General features: G+C 46.5%; 1 protein-coding gene across 1 annotated transcript in view; it reads left to right on the forward strand.

Moving 5' to 3' along the window:
• Irag1 (inositol 1,4,5-triphosphate receptor associated 1) overlaps positions 1-23,888 on the forward strand; it is a 108,426-nt gene that overhangs the window by 70,571 nt on the left and 13,967 nt on the right. The window contains exons 11-18 of the mRNA XM_028875835.2: positions 2,862-2,985; positions 5,977-6,007; positions 8,770-8,910; positions 9,664-9,795; positions 12,404-12,545; positions 18,446-18,495; positions 18,987-19,094; positions 21,694-21,758. Of these exons, the coding sequence (XP_028731668.1) occupies positions 2,862-2,985; positions 5,977-6,007; positions 8,770-8,910; positions 9,664-9,795; positions 12,404-12,545; positions 18,446-18,495; positions 18,987-19,094; positions 21,694-21,758 (793 nt within the window). The remainder of the gene's footprint in view (positions 1-2,861; positions 2,986-5,976; positions 6,008-8,769; positions 8,911-9,663; positions 9,796-12,403; positions 12,546-18,445; positions 18,496-18,986; positions 19,095-21,693; positions 21,759-23,888) is intronic.

Consider the following 23,888-nt stretch of genomic DNA (forward strand, 5'->3'; position numbering starts at 1 on the left):
TCCTCCTGGGTGGTTTAGCTGCTGACTGGTGCTTGGGTGTGCGTCTTCGCCGCTTGGGTGGGAGGGAAGGAGAAGTGTAGGCGAAGCTGTGAGCGGCAGCTTTGGTAGGACTGCCTTGCTGCTGCTTTGCTTTTCCTTTGTTCAGAGTCCAAAACTTGAGTTCATTGTTCCAAGTTGGGATATTTCTGTTCCCGCGGCTGGGGATTAGGAGGTTTGGAGCACAGTTTAGGATAGAAACATAGTGAGAGTTGCATAGATGTTTATTGTCCAGACTTGATCCAACCCTTCCCAGGAGCCACTCACTCTTCTGCCAGGCCAAGGGAGGACAAGATAGACAAAAATCCCAGGACTTTGGCCACTGCTGTTTTCCAGAAGTGGGACTTGCAGGCATGAGGTAGCTTCAGCTGGAACTGTCCATACACTGCCACTCACTTCATCAGAAAAGCTTGCTTTATTTGTTTATTTTTAGTCTTCCCTTCTGGTAAACCCCAACGTATTATTCAAGGTAAGCAATTCTGATACAATACCAGGCACGCGTTGCTCTCTTCCTCTCCCCTCCTTGGCAGGAAAAGCTACCCGGCAAGACAGACAGCAGTTTCTCCCTTGTCTGTGCAGGGTTGGTATGGTAGAGTGTAGAACCTTCTGGAGAAACTTTCTTCCTGACTTCCCTCCACAGGCTGCCTACTCACTCTGTCCACTTCCTTCCTTGTTCTGTGTTCTGGCGTTCTTTGAAGTTTCCCTCTTATCCAGAACCCATCCTTGAGCCAGGTGGTGAGAGGCATGCTTGTAATCCCAGCATACAAGAGGCTGAAGCGAGAGGACCACACAAGTCCAAGGCTAGCCCAGACTATATAGTGGCACTCTATCTCAAAACAAACAAACCCAACAAAACCCCTGTTCTTTGAGGGAGGAAGAAAAGGAGCCTCATGGGTGGGAGCACCACATTATTTCTAGGAAATTCTGTCTTTAGCCATTGTTTTTTTTTTTTTTTTAAATACTGTGCTTTCCTGTATTTGAAAGTTGTTGTATGAAGAGGTGGTTTTTTTGTTTGTTTGTTTGTTTGTTTTTGTTTTACTTTTTGTTGTTTATTTGGTTGCTTTCAGGAAGATGGCATTTGGTCTTGGTATCCGGTTACAGGATTGCTATTTTACAAGAGCTAGAAGCCCTAATTAGTTTCTTTTCTCCTTTCTATCCTCATTCCTCTTCCTCCTCCTCATTTCCCTCAACTTAAAAGAATTTTTTAAAGGAAGCCTCTGGTGTGTCCTTCACATGACATTAGATTTGTTATGTTTCAGTTACACACACACAGTTTCAGGAGCTCCCTGCCTAACTGGCTCTCTGCTAAGTGTGGTAGAAATAAAGAATGAAGCCACAGCTGACACAGCTTTGCCACTTGACACGTGGAACTGTCCATGAGCAATAAATGCCAGCAGAAAACCCAAGAGTTGGCAGGTAGCTACAGGAGCATCTAGGCTAATGTTATATGCCCAGAAACACAAGGCTGGCTGTTCGTTCCCTGGCAGATGGTTCTTAGCCTTCATTTGAATAACTGAAATATCAGGGAACCTGTAATACCATTCCATTATTGGAAAGGATCAAATTGTTTAAACTTATCTACTGAGGCCAAGTGTGCCTCCTTCCCTCCCTGCTTGGTCTCCTCTGGTGATAGGAATCCCAGCCTTAACTCCATTTAGATGATTGCTACAACTCTGTCTTCAGTCCTGATCTCTAGCCTGGCCTGTAATTCTGGAAAATGGACAAGTAAATTTGGAACACTGCTAGGTCAAAGGCCCTGGAAGACAGTAAATATGAGTAGGCTGCTGCATGGAAATACAGAACACTCACTCTGCAGGATAGGGATCCTGAACTGGCTCAAATGAAAACGTGTGAGGCTTTTACTTCATTCTAAATATGCTGTGACTACACAGTAAGTCACAGCAAGCCTATCCTACATGGATGCAAAGGTCAATGTCAAGAATGCTGGCCAATGTCCTGTGTTAAACTTGCTAGAGTATACCTAGGTCTCTTAAACAGCAACAAAGCAGAATATGTATAGACCTGGGATGGTGTCTAGAGAGCATGAACCGTAGGATTCCCTAAAGAGCAACTGGGAATAGGGGACAGATCCAGGAAAGGGCTGGTTTGCAGGGGTACAAAAGCTGTTTGAGCAGAAGAGGGATTTATGGTTTGTTCTCTCTGTTTCCCGGATACAATACTGCATTATTTCAGGAGGCAACAAAGGCTGTTTGTTGGCTCTGTTGACGAGCAGGCATCCGTATTTCTGAGATCTGTGACAGGGCTGGTGACCTTAGCTTTATCCTGGAAAACACCCGCTTCTGTTACTATTTGGTGGCAAACCAGATGTTGATTTCTAGGTAGGAGCTAGAAGACAGCACTTTTGGATTTATTTGGGAAAGAATTATCAGTCAAGAGATCCCTTGAAGAGCTTGCCAAAGGGAGGTTTTCTCCAAACACCATAACCAAAAAGCCAACCAGCTTCCAGTTGCCATCACAACTAAAGGCTGATGTATGCTCTGACTTGACACAGTGGAGAGTGATGGGAACAAACAGCTGGGGACAGACAGATGTTGGTTCGCAGTCAGGCTGTGTCATTTACTGTGCCTGTAATCTTCAGCAAGTTACCAACTGTGATGAGCCTTATATTATCCACCTGTAAAATGGGATGATTGAGAAGCAGCTCATCAGGGCTCTGTGAGGGTAAAGTAAGGTAGATGACAAGTGTAAGGTCTCTGGCATGTGACAAAGTGTTTACAAGTGTTGACAGTCTTCCTGAGCCCTGAAACTAGCGGCCAGTATAATTTCCAACAGGCATCCTCTAAGGAAGCACTCGTATTTTCCAGGAGTCTCTTCGGAGCTCGCCCCTGCATCCGAGGAAGAAGAGTCAAAGAGTGGCCCGGATGTGATGCCCAACATTTCTGACATATTGCTGCGTAAACTGAGGGTTCACAAGTCACTCACTGGAAGGTAAAATCAGAACCTCAGCTTTTGAAGACCTTTCAGGGGGCACCCAGGTTAGAGCCGGGTGGAACACAAAGGAGTATCAGTCTTGGTCCTTGTCCCAGAAGGGATACAAGTGGTCAGGCAGGGCTGATGCATCCAAATAAAGTACAAGCATGGGCCAGGCTGGTGTTTCCAACGCCAGGAGTATATGGGATTCACAGGCAAGAACCTTTGAGGACTAAAGAGTCACCAGAGCCGCGAGAGTGGTGAGCTTTGGGCCACAGGGCACATGGTTCAATCCAATAAACCTTTTGCCTGTGGGACACACTGTATATGGAGAGATGGTAAACATCCAAAATCACGTGAAGAACTGAGCAGATTTCTATTCACAGGGAGGGAGTGCCTTTTTCCCTCCAGTCTTGGCTTCATTGCCTTTATGAGAGTCGGAAGTGTTCTGTCATTGGCAGAGTGTGCTAAATGAGACCGTGTGTGGTCTGGGACTTGGGACAGTGTCAACACAGAACACATCCTTGAGAACTGGATTGGAGAGTAAAGCATAGGGATTTGGGATAATGAAGTTGCTAGGAGGACCACGAAGCAGGACGATATAGAGAATGGCATCAGAGTGAGGCACATGGAGAGTCAAAGAAGGCCTTGACAGCGGGGTAGTAAGGGGTTGAGGATGGAAGAAGCAGCCACACATGCAAAGACTTGATGAGTAGCTTTCCACACAAAAGGAGTGGTTCTAAGAAACAGCAGTGAGACAATGGGCAGATCACATGCAAAAGAGCGAAGCTGCCGTAGTACACAGACACCTGCTCAAAACGGACCAGAGACCTAAGAGGAAGGGATGATGCTATAGAATACTTGGGGGAAAAACTGCAAGAGGCAATCCTTAGGAGTGATGAGCTTGAGCTGGCCCACGGCTTTAGATAAGACAGGAAAAGCACAAGCGTAAGGCTTAAAAAGAAGAGGTGAAAAGTACGTCACCATCATAATAATCCAGATAAAAAGCCTGCGCTGTCAATGCTGTCTAGACAGTGAAAAGCAACCCACAGAATGGGGACAGATATATTTACCCGGTAAGGTACATGTTTCTAGAGTCTGCAAAGAATTCTTGTAATTCTATTAAATTTAAATAGTTTCCCAAAATGGGCAAAGGCTTTAAACAGACATGTCAAAGAGGGCACACAGGTTCCCCGAGAAGACACTCCATTACTCCATTGTCTTGGAGACCCGTGGTTCCACCTCCTTGCTGCCCATGCAAGTCTTGAGCTCTGCCTTAAGAACTGGCTGTGCCATGTAACCACTTGGCCGACATCACACCACCCTGTTCCTTACTGTACGTATGTTGATGTGTTCTGTAGTCCAAGGCAGAATGTGTCACCAAAGTAGAAAACTAAGCTTGCTGAATTCATTATGGAAAGTTGTAAATCTCATGTAATACCCAAATGAACCTAGCTGTCTGAGCACTTTCATAACCCCCAGACATATGCCTGCTCTACATAACAACGAGAGAGTGCATTGACCCTCAGAGGACAGGGTCTGTGGGGTGGGGCTGTGACAAGAATTGAAAGCATCAGGCACTTTTGCCGTTGTTTGTCCCCATGCTCTGTTTTCTGACGGCTTGATGGCCACAGGGTCTTGCTGTCTCATCCTGACAGGAAGGCTCTCAATGTCCCTTGTCAAGGGTGAGAACCAGCCCTTTGCAGAGAAGGTTGACCCCTACCTTTGCTCTCGGGGTCCCTCCATACCCATCCAAGGGAGGAAAACAGTGTTTCCTGAGAAGTTTATTGATGGCCTGCTTGCTTGCCAAGACCTCTGACGCGAGTTGGACCCCTTCTGGCCTCCCCACCCAGCACAGGAAAGCGCCTGTGTGGTATTTACGTTATCTGGGCTTCCAATGGGCCCAGCTTGAGTTACTAAGTGCTGCACTGGCAGCCACATGGAGTGGGTGTGCAGATAAGGAGTCTGCTGACTGGGACAGGCTGTGGAAACTGCACAGAAACCTCTCAGGTCACCTCTGTCAGCTGGTGTCCACTCGTCACCCTGATTCTGGGCTTCGGAGAATCTTGCCACAATGAACACTACCAACCCTCTTCTTATCTTGTAGTTTCTAGACCAAATGGATGTTTGCCACAGTCTTCAGAGTCTAGGAAGGAAGGATCAGTCTTTGCAGTGCTAGAAGCCCCTCAAAAGCTAAAGTTCATATCAGACACATAGTTAGTAAGTGAAAAATTTCGTGTGTGTTTTCTGACTCCTCACAGCCTGTGGGTGAATAGTAATAATAGCCAAGATGTCATCTACAGCTAACCCGAAGTGAGCGTTGGTTCCAGGACACACACAGCACAGATACCAAAATCCAAATGCTCCAGACCTTGTACAAAATGGCACAGTGATTACATAGTCTATACAACCTTCCCATACTTTAAATGATCACTACAGGATTTATGATAGCCAATGTAGTGTAAGTTCTATATAAATAGGTGCGATTCTGTGTTACTTAGAGAATGTGGCCAAAAGAAGTCTGAATAAATTCTGTATAGACACAATTTGTTTTAAAGTTTTCAATATATAGTTGGTTGGTTCCAGGAATATGGAACTGGTGTGTGTGAAAGACTACACTGTATTTACACACACGCATACTATACACATGTTCATGCATACATGTGTGTGTCTGTGGCAAACATATATATATATACATGTATATATTCCTTATAAGGCTTACATAAGGTAGCTGTTATTATTCTGATTTTACATATGAACAAGTTGGAATTTAGAGGGTTCATAGTGATTGTCCTGGAGGGCTGACCCCAACATCTAATGTTTTCCACACTACCTCTGTAAAGGTTAGTGTCTCACAGAGGACAGAGGGGACAAAGAAGATTCTGGATCCTCGTCCTCTCACAAACTCTGCTCAGTCCTTTTCTGGCAATGCATGGTCATCCAAAGTTGCCTTCTGCTTTGGTTAATGGGTTGGATTATGCTCACTTGTGCGTTTTTTCTCCTTCACAGCGCCCCTCCACTCACGGAAAAGGAAGTTGAGGTAAGTGATTCAAGGGCTTTGTGAGATGTAGTGACTCTCTTTGCTGAGGTTTATCCAAACATTGTTTCCTCCAGCCTGAGGCCCCAACATTCTTACACAAGGGTGAGAACAAGTGACTGTGGAATATTCTGGATCTTTGTTCCCAGCCCACTGCTGAGTTTTCCTTGCCTGCCTCCATTTATGGAGGATTTTCTAACAATGTCATTTCGCTTGGAGGCGAGAAGGTTGCTGATGCCTCTACCTTCAGAGGCTGTTAATGTCCCTTGTCCCCTTGCCGGGTGATGGGTGAGTTGAGAAGAACTTTCATTCTGGTGAAGGGACAGACGGACAAGAAGCATGGCAGAGGTGAGACAGGCAAGATTGGCAAGGTGGACCGGATAAGCAAGCAAAGGAAGATAGACACCCTGGAGTGTCTGCCCCAGGTAGCAGCACAATGACCTTGAACCAGATGCTGTTACTGTAGCGTGCGCACAGCCCTCCATCCAGCTGATCTCTCAGTAGCTCTGCAAAGTGGACAGAGCAGGACTTAAAGCAGAAGAGAAACCGGGCAATAAAACAACTCATTCAAGGTGCCAGGCTCAAGATTTACCAAGAGGAAGAGTTGGATATAAATGTTCCAACTGACTTCAGGACCCTTCGAGTCAGGCAGAGAGAGCTAAGCATTGAGAAGTGTTCACAGACTGAGGCTGGGTAGCAAAGACTCCCCATCACTGGGCTGTGAGTCGAAGTCTCCAGCATCTGTGGAGATTGACCATGGCAGCTCACTTAATGCCAGGGCCTGTCTTTAGATGTGTGCTAGCATAGCCCTCAGCATGTGGGAGTAAAACAGACTTGGGAACCAGGTCATCTAAGGTCAAGTCCTTGCTCCGCTACTTCTGTCTCCTTGAACAAGTTAATGATGTCTCTAGTCCTGGTCTCTTTGCCTGTAAATGGGTGTAGGAGTCTTCACTCCAGAGAGTTAAATGTGGGGTTAAATGTAGCAAGGTCTACAAAATTCACATTGTGATGATCAATAAGGGGTTATTTTCAGTAGAACCACCGTCATCATCTAGGGTCCAGTTCTTGTCTGGAGATAACTGCCATTGGCCAGGCTATATGACTACAGAAGCCAGACAGAGTCAGTGACCACAGAGTATCTGATCTGATGAGATGACTTAGTGTGTTAAAGTATATGCTGTGTTAGCTGCCAACCTCATGATCCATGGTACCCAGAAAGAACCAACTCCCTGACCTCTACATGTATGTTGTTGCATGCACAGACACACAACACACACACACATACACACACACACACTACACCACACACACCACACAACCACACACATACACCACACTATACCACACACACACACACACACACACATACCACATACACACCACACACACATACACACACACCACACCACACCACACACACACACATACACACACAACACACACACATACACACACAACCACACACACACACACACACACACCACACACACACATCACACCATACACATACACCACAACACACACACACACCACACACCACACACACATCACACCACACCATACACACACACATACACACACACACACACACACACACACACACACCACACCATACCACACACATACACACACCACAACACACACACACACACACACACCACACACCACACCACACGCACACACACACACACACACACCACATAAGAAGAAAGAGAAAGAAAGCAATTTGCTCCTCCCACTTGCTTTAGGCAGGGCAGATGAAGCAATTGGAATTGAAGGCCCCTCCCTCACGCCCTTCTTATTTCTTGTGTAGAGTCCATTTGTCTATTTTTCTTCCCCAGTAGTAATGTATTGTGGTGAGTGGTATTAATAGGATGAGCCTAATTCTTGGTAGCTTCCTATTACCCTAGGAATTCCATATCTGATGAACGCCACCTTTAAAAACTTCATTCTTGGGGGCTGGAGGTGGCTCAGTGGTTAAGAGCACTGGCTCCAGAGGACCTATGCTCAACTCCCAGCACCCACATGGTGGCTTACAACCAACCATCTGTAACTCCAGTTCCAGGAGATCCAACTTCCTCTTCTGGCTTCAGAGGACACTGAACTCTTGGTGTGCAGACATACACGCAGGCAAAACACCCATGCACAGAGAATGTTTTAAAAATTAAAAAAAAATTATTCTCACATGGTGTGTTTCATCTTGGACTGGACTATTTATTCCTGGAAGTTTATCACAACAGATCCATGCCTGGCCTTGTCTAACCTGGAAGTTACTTAAAATTGACATAGAATTAGAAATAATGAGGCTGGAGACTGAAGTTTGCTTTAAATCCACAAGCCTGAAGCTCACCTGGCACTTGTTTAGATCAGAGGTTTCATGCAAACTTCCCACTCCTCTACAACCCGGCCCCCCTCACTCCCACACACAATAGATCCCAGTACGAATCCAGACTGCTTACAGGGCCAGCTGTACTGGTCTAAACCTATCTCAACCCAAACTCAGGCGGTGATCTCACGTCACGCTCCTGATTCAGGGAAAGGTAGAATGCTATTGTCTGATGGTTACATTTGTCCTCTGGATCTCAAGGTTTGCCATTTGTGCATTTTTGTGTATTTCACTGTGAAGGGGGCTTCATCTGCACATGGGGGCCTTGGTGACTAGTTCCAAGGACTCCGGTAAAGGACTTGAGCAAGAATCCCACCTGCGGCCTCACTGGCAGCAGTGACTTCTCCCAGCACCTCTACCACACTCTTGTTCCCAACAGAACGTGTTTGTACAACTGTCCTTGGCCTTTAGAAATGACAGCTACACCTTGGAATCTAGAATTAACCAGGCTGAAAGGGAACGCAACCTGACGGAAGAGAACACTGAGAAGGAACTGGAAAACTTCAAAGCTTCCATTACGGTAATTGAGAGGCCTAGTTTAAGGAGTCCTTGCAGAGCCACTGTCTCCAAGGGGGAGGCCCAATATCACACTTCTCTCGCTAAGCAATAGCGGAAGTCATCTCTGGAAAGGAGAAGGGAGCCACAGTCCTGACAGAGCCTTCTGCAAAGGACAAGGAGTAGCTGAGACAAGATCCTGAGGATTTGGGCAGCTCCTTAGGAGGGGCTGGTTGGCTTGGATAGGACTCCTTTGAGACCAGCCAGATGTAGTGTGTCTCCACTGGGCTTCTCCAGTATCTGGAAGACACTGTGGCCTGGGCTCTGTCGGAGATTCTTCTCCTAGCCAGGATGAGAGACCCAGGGCTTGTTTCCTGAAAATGAATCCAGCTTTGGCATGCATCGGTCAGCTCAAGATGCTATATAGTAAATTAACATTGGCCTGGGTGGTTTAAATAACAATGTTGTTTCTCTTAACTCTAGAGGCTAGAAGTCCAAGCTTAGGGTTCCAGTGTAGTCAGGTTCTTACTGAAGCCCTCTTCAGACTTGCAGATGGCCAGCCTCTCATGATAGCCTGACATGGTGGAAAGAGAATAAGAGAAATTTCTGGGGCCCCTGATGTGTGAGCACCGCTCCTGTTCACAAGGACTCCGCCCTTGGGATGGCGTCACTTCCCAAGGACCCATTGTCCCCCCTGGGCATTGCGGTTAGGTTCTCAGCATGCACATGTAGAAAAACAGTTTGGAAACTCTGGGTGATGCCCCTTGTCATCCCTCAGTCCTCAGCATCCATCTGGCACCACTGTGAGCACCGAGAGACGTATCAGAAGCTTCTGGAAGACATCGCGGTCTTGCATCGTCTGGCTGCCCGCCTCTCCAGCCGGGCTGAAGTGGTTGGGGCTGTGCGCCAGGTGAGCCCTCCAGCCTGGGGCCTTGCTGGCTGACACTGTTCCAACTGTAGTCAGTAGCACCATGACCCAAACAGGGACAAGAAGAGGCACTACCCCTCGATGACCAGCTTAGGCCAGGCATTCATGTATAGGTTGTTGAGATATTCCAACATAGTTGGTGCGTACTAACCCTTCCAAGTATTCCTTGGGGGATTGTTTTCTGTGGACTTGGAAATTTGTGGTAGACTATGTGCTTCTTTCTTCCCTTAGAGCTGGTCTGCCATAGTTAAGTTAGAGAATTCCCTATGAAAGAAGTCTATTGAGCTTTTCCTGTGTGTTTTGTGAATCTATGTGACTGGGAGCTCCTCTCTCGTCATTGTTCTCACAAAATGCATCCTCAGCTCCTGCAGAACCAGTGTTGGGCAGCGCATGCTTCAGGGGAAAGTGCTGTTTCCTTCAACCCACCCAGTGACCCCGTAAAGTGGCCTCCACCACCATCTCTGTCCCAATGAAGTTGCATATTCTCAGCAAGATAGCTTCCAGACAGGAGAAAATCCCAAGTAGGACAAATGTTTCGAGTGTCTCTATCATGTCACAAGTGGAAAACAACTAATTTTCTATGACAAGACACAGACAAAATGCATTAAAAATGTGTAAAACTATCTCTGGGCAACACGTATAATAAGATGAATAATGTATTCAGACTTGGGTCCTACTCCCAAGATACTTCATTATGTATGTGCAATATTCCCAAACCTGACAGAGCCCCAAACGCTTTCAGTAAGTGTTTCGGGTCAGGGACAGGAAGCCAACACGTTGGTGGGTGGCAGAGCTGGGTGCTGGCTCAGGTTAGACTCCACACCTTGGCCACTCTGAAGTCTTGAAGCACATGGGGCCTCCATACAATGTTGCAGGGCCCGCTGCCTGAGTTCCCCTCCAGGCTGTCTCCCTCATTCACACTGTGGCCTCCGACTTCACAGAGCTCTCCGCACTTGAGAGTCACTCTGGGCTGTAAACAAGGGGTGCTTACGATGTCTGCCGTGTAGGGCTGACGCAATGCATGTAGCTCCCCTGTAACGATGTTGTAACCATGTCCTGCCACATTGTGTGTGAGTGGATGTTCTGAGGGTGTGTCCCCAAACACTGCCTGTGAAATGAAAGGCAGCCAAGTCGCCAGGCTGACCCACCCTTTGTCTTTCTACAGAAAGAGGCCTGACTCAGCAGTGTGACCTAGGAAGTAGTCCAGCTGGGGGCAACACCAGAAGGATGCTAGGGAAGTGGCAGGTCTCAGCCCCACATGGGTGTGGGGACCTTTAGAGGAAACCCCTCTAGTATAGACAGTGCCTAAGCTAAGTCCTCTTGGGGACCCTAGGGAGTATGAGGGAAGAAAGGACACCTCCAATGTATGGGACCCTTCCAAATATGTTTCTGGTTCCCCATGTTATAGATTCTATTTTCACCCCCTTTTCTTTGTTTTTACTTATTTATTTTTAAAGTTGTGTTTTTATACGTGTATGGGTATTTTGCCTGCATGTATATCTGTGCACTGTGTGTATGCCTGGTGCCAGCAAAAGCCAGATGAGGGCATTGGATCCCCTGGGGAATCCCTGTCTGGAACTGGAGTTACAGACAGTTATGAACTACCATGTGGGTGCCAGGAATCGAACCCTAGTCTTCTAGAAGTGCAGCCAGTGATCTTAACCACTGAGCTGTCTCTCCAGCCCCTACTGATTTATTTTTGAGAAAGGATTTCAGTATGTAGTCTAGGCTGGCCTCAAACTCATGACGCTAAGGTACAGACGTGCATTACCATGCCTGACTCGTATCCTTCTTTAAGTGGTCCTCCACCCTGCCTTGTGGTCCCCCATCCTGCCGTCTGTGTCCTCACTGGTTCCTTTGGAGCAGCTCGGACACTTGTTCCCCGTTGCTGTCCCTGCCACCAGTCTCACTCCTGTCCTGTCTCCACTCACACACGGTCACCCCTCACTTTAACACATCCAGTAATTCCTCTTTTTCTGCAGAGGAAGTCAAGATTCCTTCATCTGGCATGTTAAGTTCTTCACACCCAGCCCTCGATCACTTCCTCCCAGCAAACCCAAGGGCTTCTTGCCCTTTTTTTGTTTTGTATGAAGTGGGATGTCTGTGCTATGCTGACTTGCAGAAGCCCTTGGATAGACTCCGTGTCCCAGGATACTATGGAATGGTGCCCACTGTCATTCTAGAAGATTCCTGTCTGGAGGATAAACCTTCTACATACAAGTCCTATGAGGAACTGCCTCTGCCTCTGGACGCCTTGAAGTTCCCTGGCCTTGGACCTTCGTCTGTCCTGCCCATGTCCATGTGCCCACACCCCACATCTGTGCTCCAGGCCATCCCCACCTGCTCTCTCCTAGAGTAAAGCAATCCCTCCCTCCTCTCACTTTCACAGTGCGTGGCTGCCTTTCTTCTCCCTGGACACAGGTACCAGTCCACCTTTAGCCCAGTGCCACAGGCAACAGACACCCAGGACAGACTCCCATCTGATGACCCTGTATCCTGTCTACTCTGGCAGCCCAGGACTGAGCTCAGAGCGGTCAAGTGTGGACGGTGCCCTTTCTTCAGCTGTTCCTGTGTGTCCTCTTCCCTGCAGGAAAAGCGTATGTCGAAGGCAACGGAGGTCATGATGCAGTATGTGGAGAACCTGAAGAGAACATACGAGAAGGACCATGCTGAGCTCATGGAATTTAAGAAACTCGCAAATCAGAATTCAAGCCGCAGCTGTGGTCCCTCTGGTAAGGAACTGGGCTTCTGTCCTTGTTGTGAGATCAGGTCCCCAATGGCTTTCAGCCCACGCCACAGAAATCAGGACAGCTTTAGGGGCTGTTTCTGACTGGAGGACACTCCGCACTTCTGTCTGGAGCTGCTCACGGGACCTTTACAGCAGCTGCTCCAGTGAGACTGGGGCCCTAGTATCAGAAAGCATGAAGGGTACCAGGGACCTCCCAGCTCCTGACAGTTAACCAAAGTGGCTGATGGCAGACACCATGCCCGCTTTGTGAGTGACCCAGGGCCCATAAGTCTTTGTGCTTTGGGCATCACCTGCTAAGAAATCTGGGTTTTATTCTGGAAAGCACCAGGGATTCAAGGATTTCCTTCAGGGAAGTGGATAAGCATGTTCCTGCTGAAGCAGCATCCTTGAAGTATAGTACATCAGTTACAGAACTGGAGCAAATCAGCATTCTTAGTCCAGACTGGCCTCAGACTCATGAGACTGCTTATTTCATTGTGTCCAGCGGAAATGTTCAAGTGTTTCAGTCAAAGGATGTTTAAGTTTTCCAGTCACCCAAAAGAGCAGAGCCAGAAAATATTCTGTTTGTGAGGATATTGCACCAGTCCAGGGGAGGGAGGGAGTCTGGGCGGCGGGGCCCAATGAGAGTCTAGCTAGGTGAGCTATGCGGAGACAAACACAGATGCGTGGGTAAGACACGTACTCCAGCGATTCTTTTCTTAATGTCTTAAAAGTTCCACGCAAATTGGTGTAAGGAGACAGAGAAAGGCCACCTGATTCTGCTCAAGGGAGTCAAGGATGGATACATCGAGGGAAGTCATCTCTGCAGGGTTTTACAGTAAAAATGGGAGGAGGAAGTCAGCAAACAGGTGGAGGAAGCAGGGTGTGTAAAGGTGTGGAGGTGGGGGATGGGAACAGGATGAAACGACCTGTGTGGCTGGGGTAACATTGAGAGGCTGAACATAAGACCTGGCAGACCAAGGCCACCTTCCAGGACACACTAGCAAGTAGGCCTTTGTCTGGTAGGAACAGGGAGTTGGTAGGGAGCATGTCACATGACATGTCCACATTTTCTTTTTGTGCTACTCTGACTTCGGCAAGCACAATGCATTAGTAGGGGTCAAAGCTGAAGTAGGGAAAGGTGAGCTCAGAAGCTCTTGCTCAGCCAGCAGGGAAATGACAGTGCATTGGACTGGAATCTCTCCCTGGGTGCTGCCAGGGCTTGGAGTCTGGTCCAGGAGGGTGAATAGCTGGAGAAAACAGCTTGTCACACCAGGAATCCCTGTGGAATGCAAACATCCGTGTTACTAAGAGCAGGCGGAGGGAAAGTATAACAGACTGAGAAACCTTTATAAACAGGAGGTTTCACAAGCTTCCTGGGGAGTATTGGTGACACTTCCCAGAGTCCAAAGGCCATGGACACATGCTCAGGGCTGTCTGCTTTGGATTTCAGCGGCCAGGTTCCTAACCCACAGGCATCTGGGCCCCTAACAAACTGTTCTTGGCTACAAATGGCAAGGTGATTCCAAGAAAATCCTAGTATGTTGGTTTGATAATTATTTCTCTACAAGGTCCAGATCTCCTGCAAACCAATGTATTTAGAATTTATGGGGTGAAGTCAGTGTCATCACAGCGGATGCTAATAATGCCAGCACTTGGGAGGCAAAGGCAGGAGTTCGAGGCCAGCCTGGACTGTAGAACAAGAACCTGTCTAAAACAAAACCCAAAGCTGGGTGGCAGTGGTGCACGTCTTTAATCCCAGCACTCAGGAGGCAGAGCCAGGTGGATCTCTGTGAGTTCAAGGCCAGCCTGGTCTACAGAGTGAATTTTAAGATACCCAAGGTACCAAAAAAATCCTGTCTCAAAAAAAAATTTTTTTTTGAACATGCAGCATGCTGACTATCAGCATTTTGGACAGACTTCTAGAAATATAAATACTAGCTGAATGAGGGGGGGGGTATTTGTAGAGAGGACGGGGCCCAGTGGGCAAAGGACAGGGAAGGCAGTGGGGTGGGCAGACATGAGCCCAGTGCAATGACATGCATGTGTGAAAATGCCATGATGAAACATGTTCTTTTGTTTGCTAACTAAAAATCTAATGAAAATAAAAACATTACTACGTCAGGGGAAAGAAATGTTCATAAATTCCTTAAATTATTTTCAGGTAATCCATTGACATAGTCCCTTGGTGGGGTACTATAACACTTGATTCATTGTATACCGAGCACCAAACTCGTTCTTTCTTCTGAAACATGTTGATGATTTTATAGACAAAAGTTGTTTTATCTCATAGTTTTAATCCATAGTTTGATGCTTTTCCATGCGTTTGTTAGGCATTTATTTATACTTCTATACATTTATACAATCTATTGTAAATTCTCCAATTATCCCACCCGCAAGATTAGAATTTTATTCACGTATTTGAACTCCCACTTATTATAGAGAATGTTTTCTGGTTCTGCTCTTTGGAGTGACCAGAAAACTTAAAAAAAAAATACTTTAACTGAAATGCTTACAACTTCCTGCTGGACAAAATAAAACAAGTCGTCTAAAAGAACAGCTGAGTCCACAAGAAAGGAAATAGAAATAGCCAGAAACAAGAGGAGAACTGAAACTGTGCTGACCCTGAGGCGTGCTGGGGCCAGAGCCGCCCTGCCTCTCTGGAACGAAGTGTTTGCCGTCAGGGCTATCTGAGAGCAGCCTCTGAACCCTGTGAAGAGCCGACGCTGCTTCACGTGGAAAGCCAAGACCTTCTAGGGACTGCCTGGAGGTAGAGTCTATACAAGGAATAAGAATGCTCACCCACCAGCCAGCAGAGAAGCAAACACGGAGGCTTGCCTGTTTCGCCCTGCACCCTCGGTGGACGCAGAATCTTCCCTCCTTCCTCACAGGAAAAGTGTGCGGGTTGCAGCAGCACTGCAAGCTGTGGAGACTCTGAAAAGACAGTGGGATGGTGGCAGCTCCAGGAATACTGTCAGCCACCGCAGAGAGAGGCACACCCTGCCCCGGGACACGGGCACAGTGTCAAACACACAGTGAAACAGGCCACTGGGAACACAAATCGTTAGACCCACCGAATGTAAGACCCCACTCCAAGAACATCAAATAATAAAGTAATCAGGATTTTAAAATCAGCAGAGACATGGAAAGGCAGATTGAAAACACAAGATCAAATAGTAGTTATAAAAAAAAATTAGAACTCCTCAAAATGAGAAGTCAGGGATGTGGAGACTTGGTAGGTGTGGGGGGTGTGGTAGCCATGGTAGAAGAAGTCTCTCAGTCTTCTGAGATCCTCCCCGTCTTATTTTCCATCCCCTAGAAGATAGACTCGGCCTTGTGGAGGGCTTTGTGGGCGAGCCAAGTCACATCTGGCCTGAACACCATAAGAACTAATGTGCATGTGGCTCTGGCTTTCTTTCTCCCACTCTGATGAATGCCAGTCTCCCGGAATATTAACCTGTTCATCTTGACTGCGAGACTTGAGATAGTTATCCAAGATGCAGTTGAAATGGACACAGTGATTAAAACATGAACGAAGGTTTTGGGGACATGGGGTATGGAGGAGAGCCTACAGTCCAGAGCCAGGTGGTCCCTAAGGGGAAAATTAGGCACAGAAAATCTTCAGGGAAATAACCTAGCATCTTCCACAGCTAAAGAAAGACACAAATCACTGGATTCAGTAGTATAATGAAGTCTATGGAAAAAATAAATACACATGAAATGGAAATGTCAAAAAGGATAAAATAAGGAGTGGGGAGATGGCCCGGTGTGTAAAGCACTTGTGCAAGCAAGAGGACCCGAGTTGGGATCCCCAGCACCCCTCAAGTATGTGGTGCAGACCTCTAACTCCAGTCCCGAGGAATTGGAGAGCAGCAAATCCCTGGACCTCTCTGGCCAGCCAGTCTAGCTGAAACAGCAAGATCCAGCTTCAGTGAGAAATCTTACCTTAAAAAAAATAAGGTTGACAGAGATAGAAAAAGATGTCCAAGCCGGGCAGTGGTAGTACACGCCTTTAATCCCAGTACTTGGGAGGTAGAGGCAGGCGGATCTCTGTGAGTTCGAGGCCAGCCTGGACTACAGAGTGCGTTCCAGGAAAGGCGCAAAGCTACACCGAGAAACCCTGTCTTGAAAAAAGAGAGAGAGAGAGAGAGAGAGAGAGAGAGAGAGAGAGAGAGAGAGAGAGAAGAAAAGAAAGAAAGAAAGAAGGAAAGAAGGAAAGAAGGAAAGAAGGAAAGAAGAAAGAAAGAGATGTCCAATGTTAACCCCTGGTGTGTATGAGCATAATGTGCTCTCTCTCTCTCTCTCTCTCTCTCTCTCTCTCTCTCTCTCTCTCTCTCTCTCTCTCACACACACACACACACACACACACACACACACACACATACACACGCACAAATAGAAAAGAAAAAGATAAGTAAAGATCTTAAAAGTAATGAGAAGAGAATTTGTGAGTAGACAATTCTCAAGAGTTACAATAGCACCAGAAAGCAGTGGTCTGACCCCTCAAAGAACCAAGGAGAAATAAGTGGGTGATCATGCAAGGCCCAGGGCTAGGGAAGGCTGTAATAAAAAAGTGGTCCTTCACAGGTCCTTGCTGAAAGGACAATTAAAGAATGTACTGGGGTTGGGGATGGGATGGAGCCCAGTCAGATGCAAGACACAAGAAAGGCTGTTGATCAAGAATGTTCATAAGCACGTGGATGGAGCCAAATAAGCATCCAGTAATCGCTAATTAGATGAATAATGCGTAACTTGGGGAGACACAGTGTGACATAAAAATGGTGACTAGCACTCTAATTCAGGTTGGAGAGAGTCGTTGTTTTGAGCTCTATTTAGGAAAAGCCTGAGGATCTTGATTAATTTTAAATTTAAAGCCAAATAATATCAGAAGTTAAAGCCATGTCCCAAAGGTAGAACTAGAATGGATAATTCTTCAACTCATGTTTAGAAAGGGGAAAAACTTAGAAAAAAAATCAAAGAATAAATCAAGGTAAATAAAATATAGATAATGAGATGATAGAAATAAACACAAATGTGTTAACACTCACAAGAATTATAGACAGTGTAAAGCTGTTGGTTGGCAAAGATCCTCAGATTAAGAAAAAACAAAACAAAGCATACAGCTATGTGGTTTCCAAGGGCCATACATAAACTATGGGCTATGGAGGACAGAGACGTACGGACTCCAGGATGTGGGGAGACTGAATCAGACTCAACTGACCTTGAAGATACTTTTCTGATAATTTCTGGGCAAATTGAACTTGGAAATATATGCAAAAGAACAAAATTTACAATTTTGAAAAATAAAAATGTTTTTCATGTATCCATTTGTTTTCTGGCAGCACTCTTAAGCAAGAACGCTGTTGAGCACTGAATAGAAATTGTATCATTTAGTATACATGCTAAGGAGGAAAAGCTCTTCAGTGGTAGCTCCCTTTGTGCTGAGTCATAGTATAGGTAATACATTGAAACGACTTCAGGTAGCAAATTTTCATCCTTAACATCAAATCTTTCTTGCTTATAGTGTTTCCAACAGTCCCTGTCCTTAGAGAGAACATGGAATGGGTCCATATGCTTCAAGCTTGCTGAGTCCTGTTCACGCACCATCCTGGGTGACCCCAGAGACTACAGTGGTGTCAAATGAAGCCCAGAAGCCCATGACTGGGGCTCCTGGTAGTGTCTGGTAGAGTTAGAATAAACGTTTTGTTAAGAGGGTCCTTTGGCAGCAGATGATTTTCTTACAGGGTGAAACATCAAACAGTGAAGGGTCCCTATGGCCCAGAACTCCGAGGCATCCCTGCAGAGCCAGCTATGACCTGGCTATGGCTCAATGTCTGCCTGTCTGTGTGTTGTTGGACCCCAACCTGAAACTCACCCATTTTCTTCTGTTCTTTCCTACTATAGAAGACGGGGTCCCCCGCACGGCGCGATCTATGTCCCTCACGATGGGCAAGGTATGCATGGTCAAGGAATCCCAGGGTTCCCAGAGAAAGCATGACAGAAGTTTTCATGGTCACTCAAGTGATCACTCACTCTCAGACCTACGGGTACCAGCAGGGTATTTGGCTTTCATACTTGCTCACATGGCCTCTGACACCCCATCTTTCTTGCTCAGGTGTAGTCTTCCTGACTCTGCATTAAGTGAACGTGAAATGATGCAGGTACCTTGGCTTTGCCATGGGCAGTTTTTACACACTCTCCAGGATGCTACTCAGAGAACGGGGTCTCAAAACGTAAAATGGAGATGTGTTGAGAGATTACTCATGACCAACAGAAATTTGGATCAACTTTGGTTCACTTTTGCCACACTGATTCCTAACCTAACCACCACCCCAAACCAAAGTACTACTGAATGTTAGAGGCCAGCAAGCTTTTCTAATACCCTCAGAACCATGACTGTTGTTATTCCCGAGACAGGAGGCCTGAATCCCTTCTCTTCCCATAGAACATGCCCCGCCGGAGGGTCAGTGTTGCTGTGGTTCCCAAGTTTAATGCCCTGAACCTTCCTGGCCAAACCCCCAGCGCATCACCCATCCCCTCCCTACCAGCTCTGGTGAGTATGATGTCGCCTGCCTTCTGTCCTTTGCTACATTTCACACCACTGCTGCAGAGAGGATGCAGATGGGGACAGGGTCACCAGGGACAGGAAACTTCCAGCAGGGACCATGGATGAAGGTACACAAAGCAAGCCAATGTCCCCGTCCCACGGTTCCGAGACTCGTTCTCTGTGCTCTTCAGCAAAGCATGGGTGGCTCAGGAGGTATACCTCAAAAACAGCCGCCCCTTTGAACAGAAGCTCTTTAAGGAGAGGATGCTTAAAACAAGCAAGCAAGCAAACAAATTTTGCAGGGTACAGGGGGTTGTGTCAGCTGTATCTAAAGCAAGGCTCTAGCCACAGAGCCTGAGTTTGTGAATGGGGCCTCATCCTCGGTTACTCATTGCTGCCTTGTTTGCAGTGCTGAAACCCCGAGGGTAACTCAATGCTTAGCAATAGGAGACTGGCAAGCCAATTGTGGATACCATCATACAGAATCTCTGTGGAACTATCACCCATGACGTATTATGAAGAAATAGCAGTTTCTATGTATAATAAACACATATATCAGAGTATATATAATATAATTCTGTTTTGTACTTTTAAAAAAGATATAATTGATTTTTATTTTAGGTGCACTGGTGTTTTGCCTGCATGTGTATCTGTGTGAGGGTGTCAGATCCCTGGAACTGGAGTTACAGTTGTGAGCTGCCATGTAGGTACTGGGAGTTGAACCCAGGTCCTCTAGAAGGTCAGCTAGTGCTCTTAACGGCTGAACTATCTCTCCAGCTTCCTGTTTTGTACTTTTAAAAATAGTGTCTCTGTGCAGACATAGAAAATTATGGAAGAAATATTTGGAATTTAAATAATTGTTCTAGGTTAATTTCTGTTGTGATAAAATATCCCGACAAAAAGAAAGTTAGGGAAGAAAGGGTTTATTTGGCTTACGATTCCAGGTTATAGTCCATCATCGGGGGTGTAAGGCAGGAACTCAGCCGCCACATCCATAGACCAGGGCTGGGTCTTCCTACCCCATGATGGCCTGGGCCTTCCTGCCTTAGTTGGCAGTCCCCCATAGGCATGACCACAGGCCAAGCTCATCTAGACAACCCCTCAATTGAGGCCGTCTTCTCAGATGACTCTAGGCTATGGCAAGTTGATAACTAAAAACTACCCATCACAATAACGGTAATTTCTGGACAATGATAAAACAGATCACTTTAATTTTCTTCTTTATTTTTTAATATTTCTATAGGGTATACAAAGAAAGGCAGAGAAAATGTCCATTTCATTCCAGATGAAGGCAATTTCTTTCTTTTTTTTTTTTTGTTTTGTTTTTTGATTTTTCGAGACAGGGTTTCTCTGTAGCTTTGGAGCCTGTCCTGGACTAGCTCTGTAGACCAGCCTGGCCTCGATCTCACAAAGATCCACCTGCCTCTGCCTCCCGAGTGCTGGGATTACAGGCGTGCGCCGCCACCACCGCCTGGCTGGCAATTTCTATATATAAGAAAATCTTTTCTATACCTATAGTCTTTGTGGACTTGATGACTTTTTTCTAAAACCTTTGAACATCTGTCTCCAGTGGCTTTTCTAATCACGGTGCACACTAGCACAGCTGTACAGAGAGGTTCAGTGTGCAAGAAACTGGTCAAGTCACTTCAAGCTCCACTGTACCCATAGCTAGCAATCACTGTCACGTTTCTTTTACCTTGTCAGTATTTTGTCTGTGAAATGAACTCAAACTCCAAAATCACTGAAACAAAGAAACTTGGAGGGCCTGGAGAGATGGCTCAGCACCTTAGAGCACTGGCTGCTCTTCCAAAGGACCCATGTTCAATTCCCAGCATTCACATGGTAGCTCACAACCATCTGTAACTCCAGGCCTAGGATATCTAGCACCCTGTTATGGCTTCCATGAGCAATGCAAGTTTACAGTGCAGACACACATTCAGGCAAACATGCATGCACATAAAATAAAAACTTAAAAAACTGAAATTTTTTTTATGAGACTAGAAAAGGTCAGTTAGCAACAAACCTTTTTACTAGATCTATGGTTTCCGAATGTATACCTTTAGATAAGTGATTGACAACAAGTCTTTAAAATCGCAAAAGCTGCACTGAAAACATCCTGATCATGGGTACCACCCCAAAACTCTGGAATGGTTCAGTCCTATTTACTGGACTCCAGGTGATCCTAGTGTAGGCACAGAGCTGAAAGCGTATGCTTTAACCATGACGGCTGCGGTGGAGCAGCCCGGGCTCCCAGGTAAACTGTCCAGAAATGTCTGCCAGCTTGTGACATCAAGCATCTCCTCCTGACCTTTGCACTTGGAGCAGCACCTGCAGGAACAGTGGTGCTCATGTGAGTCCATCCCAAGGACTTCTAGACCCACATTTGGTAGGAGGCCTGCTGGTCCTCAGGAAGTGGGACAGGAACCCTGAGGCTCCCTGCTGGGATGGAGCCTTAGAAGGCAGACTGGAAAGCAGTCGGGGGAGAAGGATGGAGAGAGAAGGGTCAGCAGCAGCAGCAGCCCTCGGCAGCATCACCTGAGGCCCGGCGGCCCTGGCTGCCTCCTTCATCACTCACCCTCAGTTCTGGCTCCTCTTTTCCATCCAGTCTGAATCACCCAACGGAAAAAGCAACATACCCGTCCCCCCGGTGCTGCCTGCACTTTTGGAAAAGTAAGTTTCTCTATTTTCCACTTAATATTGGGGATCCTTAGAGAAAGTCCCCAACTTGCTTTCTTTACTCTCATCCCCAAACCAAAAACGAAATAGAAAGAAAATCAGGTTTTAGGGGAAATGAATAGGACTCTGAGACAGACAAAGATTTCAGATCTTGCTTTGTAAAACTCTTGGACCAGGAAGATACTGTTGCGGAGACCAAGTACACCCTTCCTAAGACCCTCTGAGAGGTAGCAGGCCTCCTCGTTAGTTGGGGTTCTCTGGGGCTATGGACACAAAAGCTCTAATTCAATGGGGCTTAGATAAGAAGCCCAGGGTAGGCTGCTCCAGTGTGGCAGGATTCCATCTCTCTGTGGTTCCCTTCATGAACCAGTCACTCTGGCCACTTCATGTTGATGCCGTTGTCAAGCTTGTAGCAAGTGGCTGCTCGTCCCAGAACCCTAGGCAGGACTATATCTAAAAGAAGATGAATATATTCCTTCCATTTGGGGATAGAATCATTATATGGGTTTAAACTATCCAGGAGAGGGGGAGAGGGTCCCCGAAACACGGTGACTTTGGGAAGGGTAAATCCTTTTTTTAAAAACATCATCTTTCTGTGAAGAAGTGGCAAGGAAGATACATATTGGCTTGAGAGCTTGAGAGGGCCTCCCGGGCCTGGCTTTCCCAGGTCCCCACGCAATCATTTGCACGTCTTCTCATGCTAAGCCAGAGCACTAAGGTCGTTCTTTTGCACTGTGGGGGTTGGGGGTGGGGTAGTTATAGCTTACTTTTTGAGCTTTTTTCATTTGCCTGTTGGAAAACATCTGGATCACAGCTGCCCGCTCTCAGGACTTTCTCCTTGTGTATTTCCTCGGTTGGTGGAGTGCAGACCTCACTTCTCTCTCTTTGCCTTGCAGCAGCTTTAGTCCTGCACGGTCTGTTGCTGTTTGTAGGTTTTGTGTCGTCTGGCAGAAATGTGACTGCTGGGCCCCTGTCTCTTCAGAGAGGCTCCCGAGCTCCCTACCTCCAGACTCTGGGTGTGTGTCCTTGCCAAGTTCCCACTCAAGAGTCCACTGGTTACTGTCAGTATTTGCCTGGTATTTACCCCCTTGGTCACTTACCAGCATGTCCGTCCTTTTCATCACAGAGTGCATCCTCTTCCTTCCTTTCCCTTCTTGATCACTCCAGGAAAACTGTCAAGAGACCACAAATTAGTCACCAAACACAAGTATCTAGCCTACAAAGTATCTTACCACCTAGAGCCATGATGCCTAATTCACAGCCTCCGAATCTCCCTAGAAACGACCACTTATGTTCTGTCAGCCTTCACTTTGGGCTCACGCAGTCCATTTCAGAGCACTGCCATTAAAGGCCTCTCCTTAGCTCTAGGCCTACAGACCCAGCCAAGGCAGAAGATCTAGGTCCCTGCTCTCCTTGGTGAACTCTTATTCAGAAATAATGTTAGGCCAGCTGAGAGCTCATGTCCAAGGCTTTGGAGACCATTAAGAACTTGAGATGTCCTCTGTAAGAAAATCTGACAGACAACCCCAGATCTGCTGTATCAATGTGTGAGGATCCTGGATGGTGGCACCCTTCACAGGTTTAAAATCAGGAGCTAAAAGGACAAAGTGAGTCACAGAGTCAAGCCAGAGGTCCCCAGGATGAGTTTGTAGCTTCCTCCTGGGCTAGCTAGAAATTGTCATTGACCATGTGTACACTGTGGCTGACTGACCTTCTGGAAATATATCCAAATAAAAATGACTACCAAGAGGGGAAGGAGATCTAAAGCTAGGAGAGACTCTGGAGACTCCAAACAATAGCAGCTCTTCCCTGTGGACTTACAGAAGATGTTAACTGATTTTTTCCTCCAAATGCACAGACCTGAAAGCATCATAGATCCCCAAGTGACCAATAGTGAAACCATTTGCAAGTGAAAGTGAATTCATGTCCTCTCTACTTATGTATAGCTGTACCAATTCCAGTTAGCCTAGTTCACATTGTTGAAGAGAAGTAATGCGTTATAATTTATCAGACATTTGTAGTTGCATTGAGCTTCATGTTAAATGATTCCCCATTTCCTAAGTGTTCCATATAAGGAAGGGAACTGGCTAGGCGTGTGATAGTATGATCAAGTAGACTGTGGCC

Source organism: Peromyscus leucopus, chromosome 1 (assembly GCF_004664715.2).
Source record: "Peromyscus leucopus breed LL Stock chromosome 1, UCI_PerLeu_2.1, whole genome shotgun sequence".
Taxonomy (NCBI): domain Eukaryota; kingdom Metazoa; phylum Chordata; class Mammalia; order Rodentia; family Cricetidae; genus Peromyscus; species Peromyscus leucopus.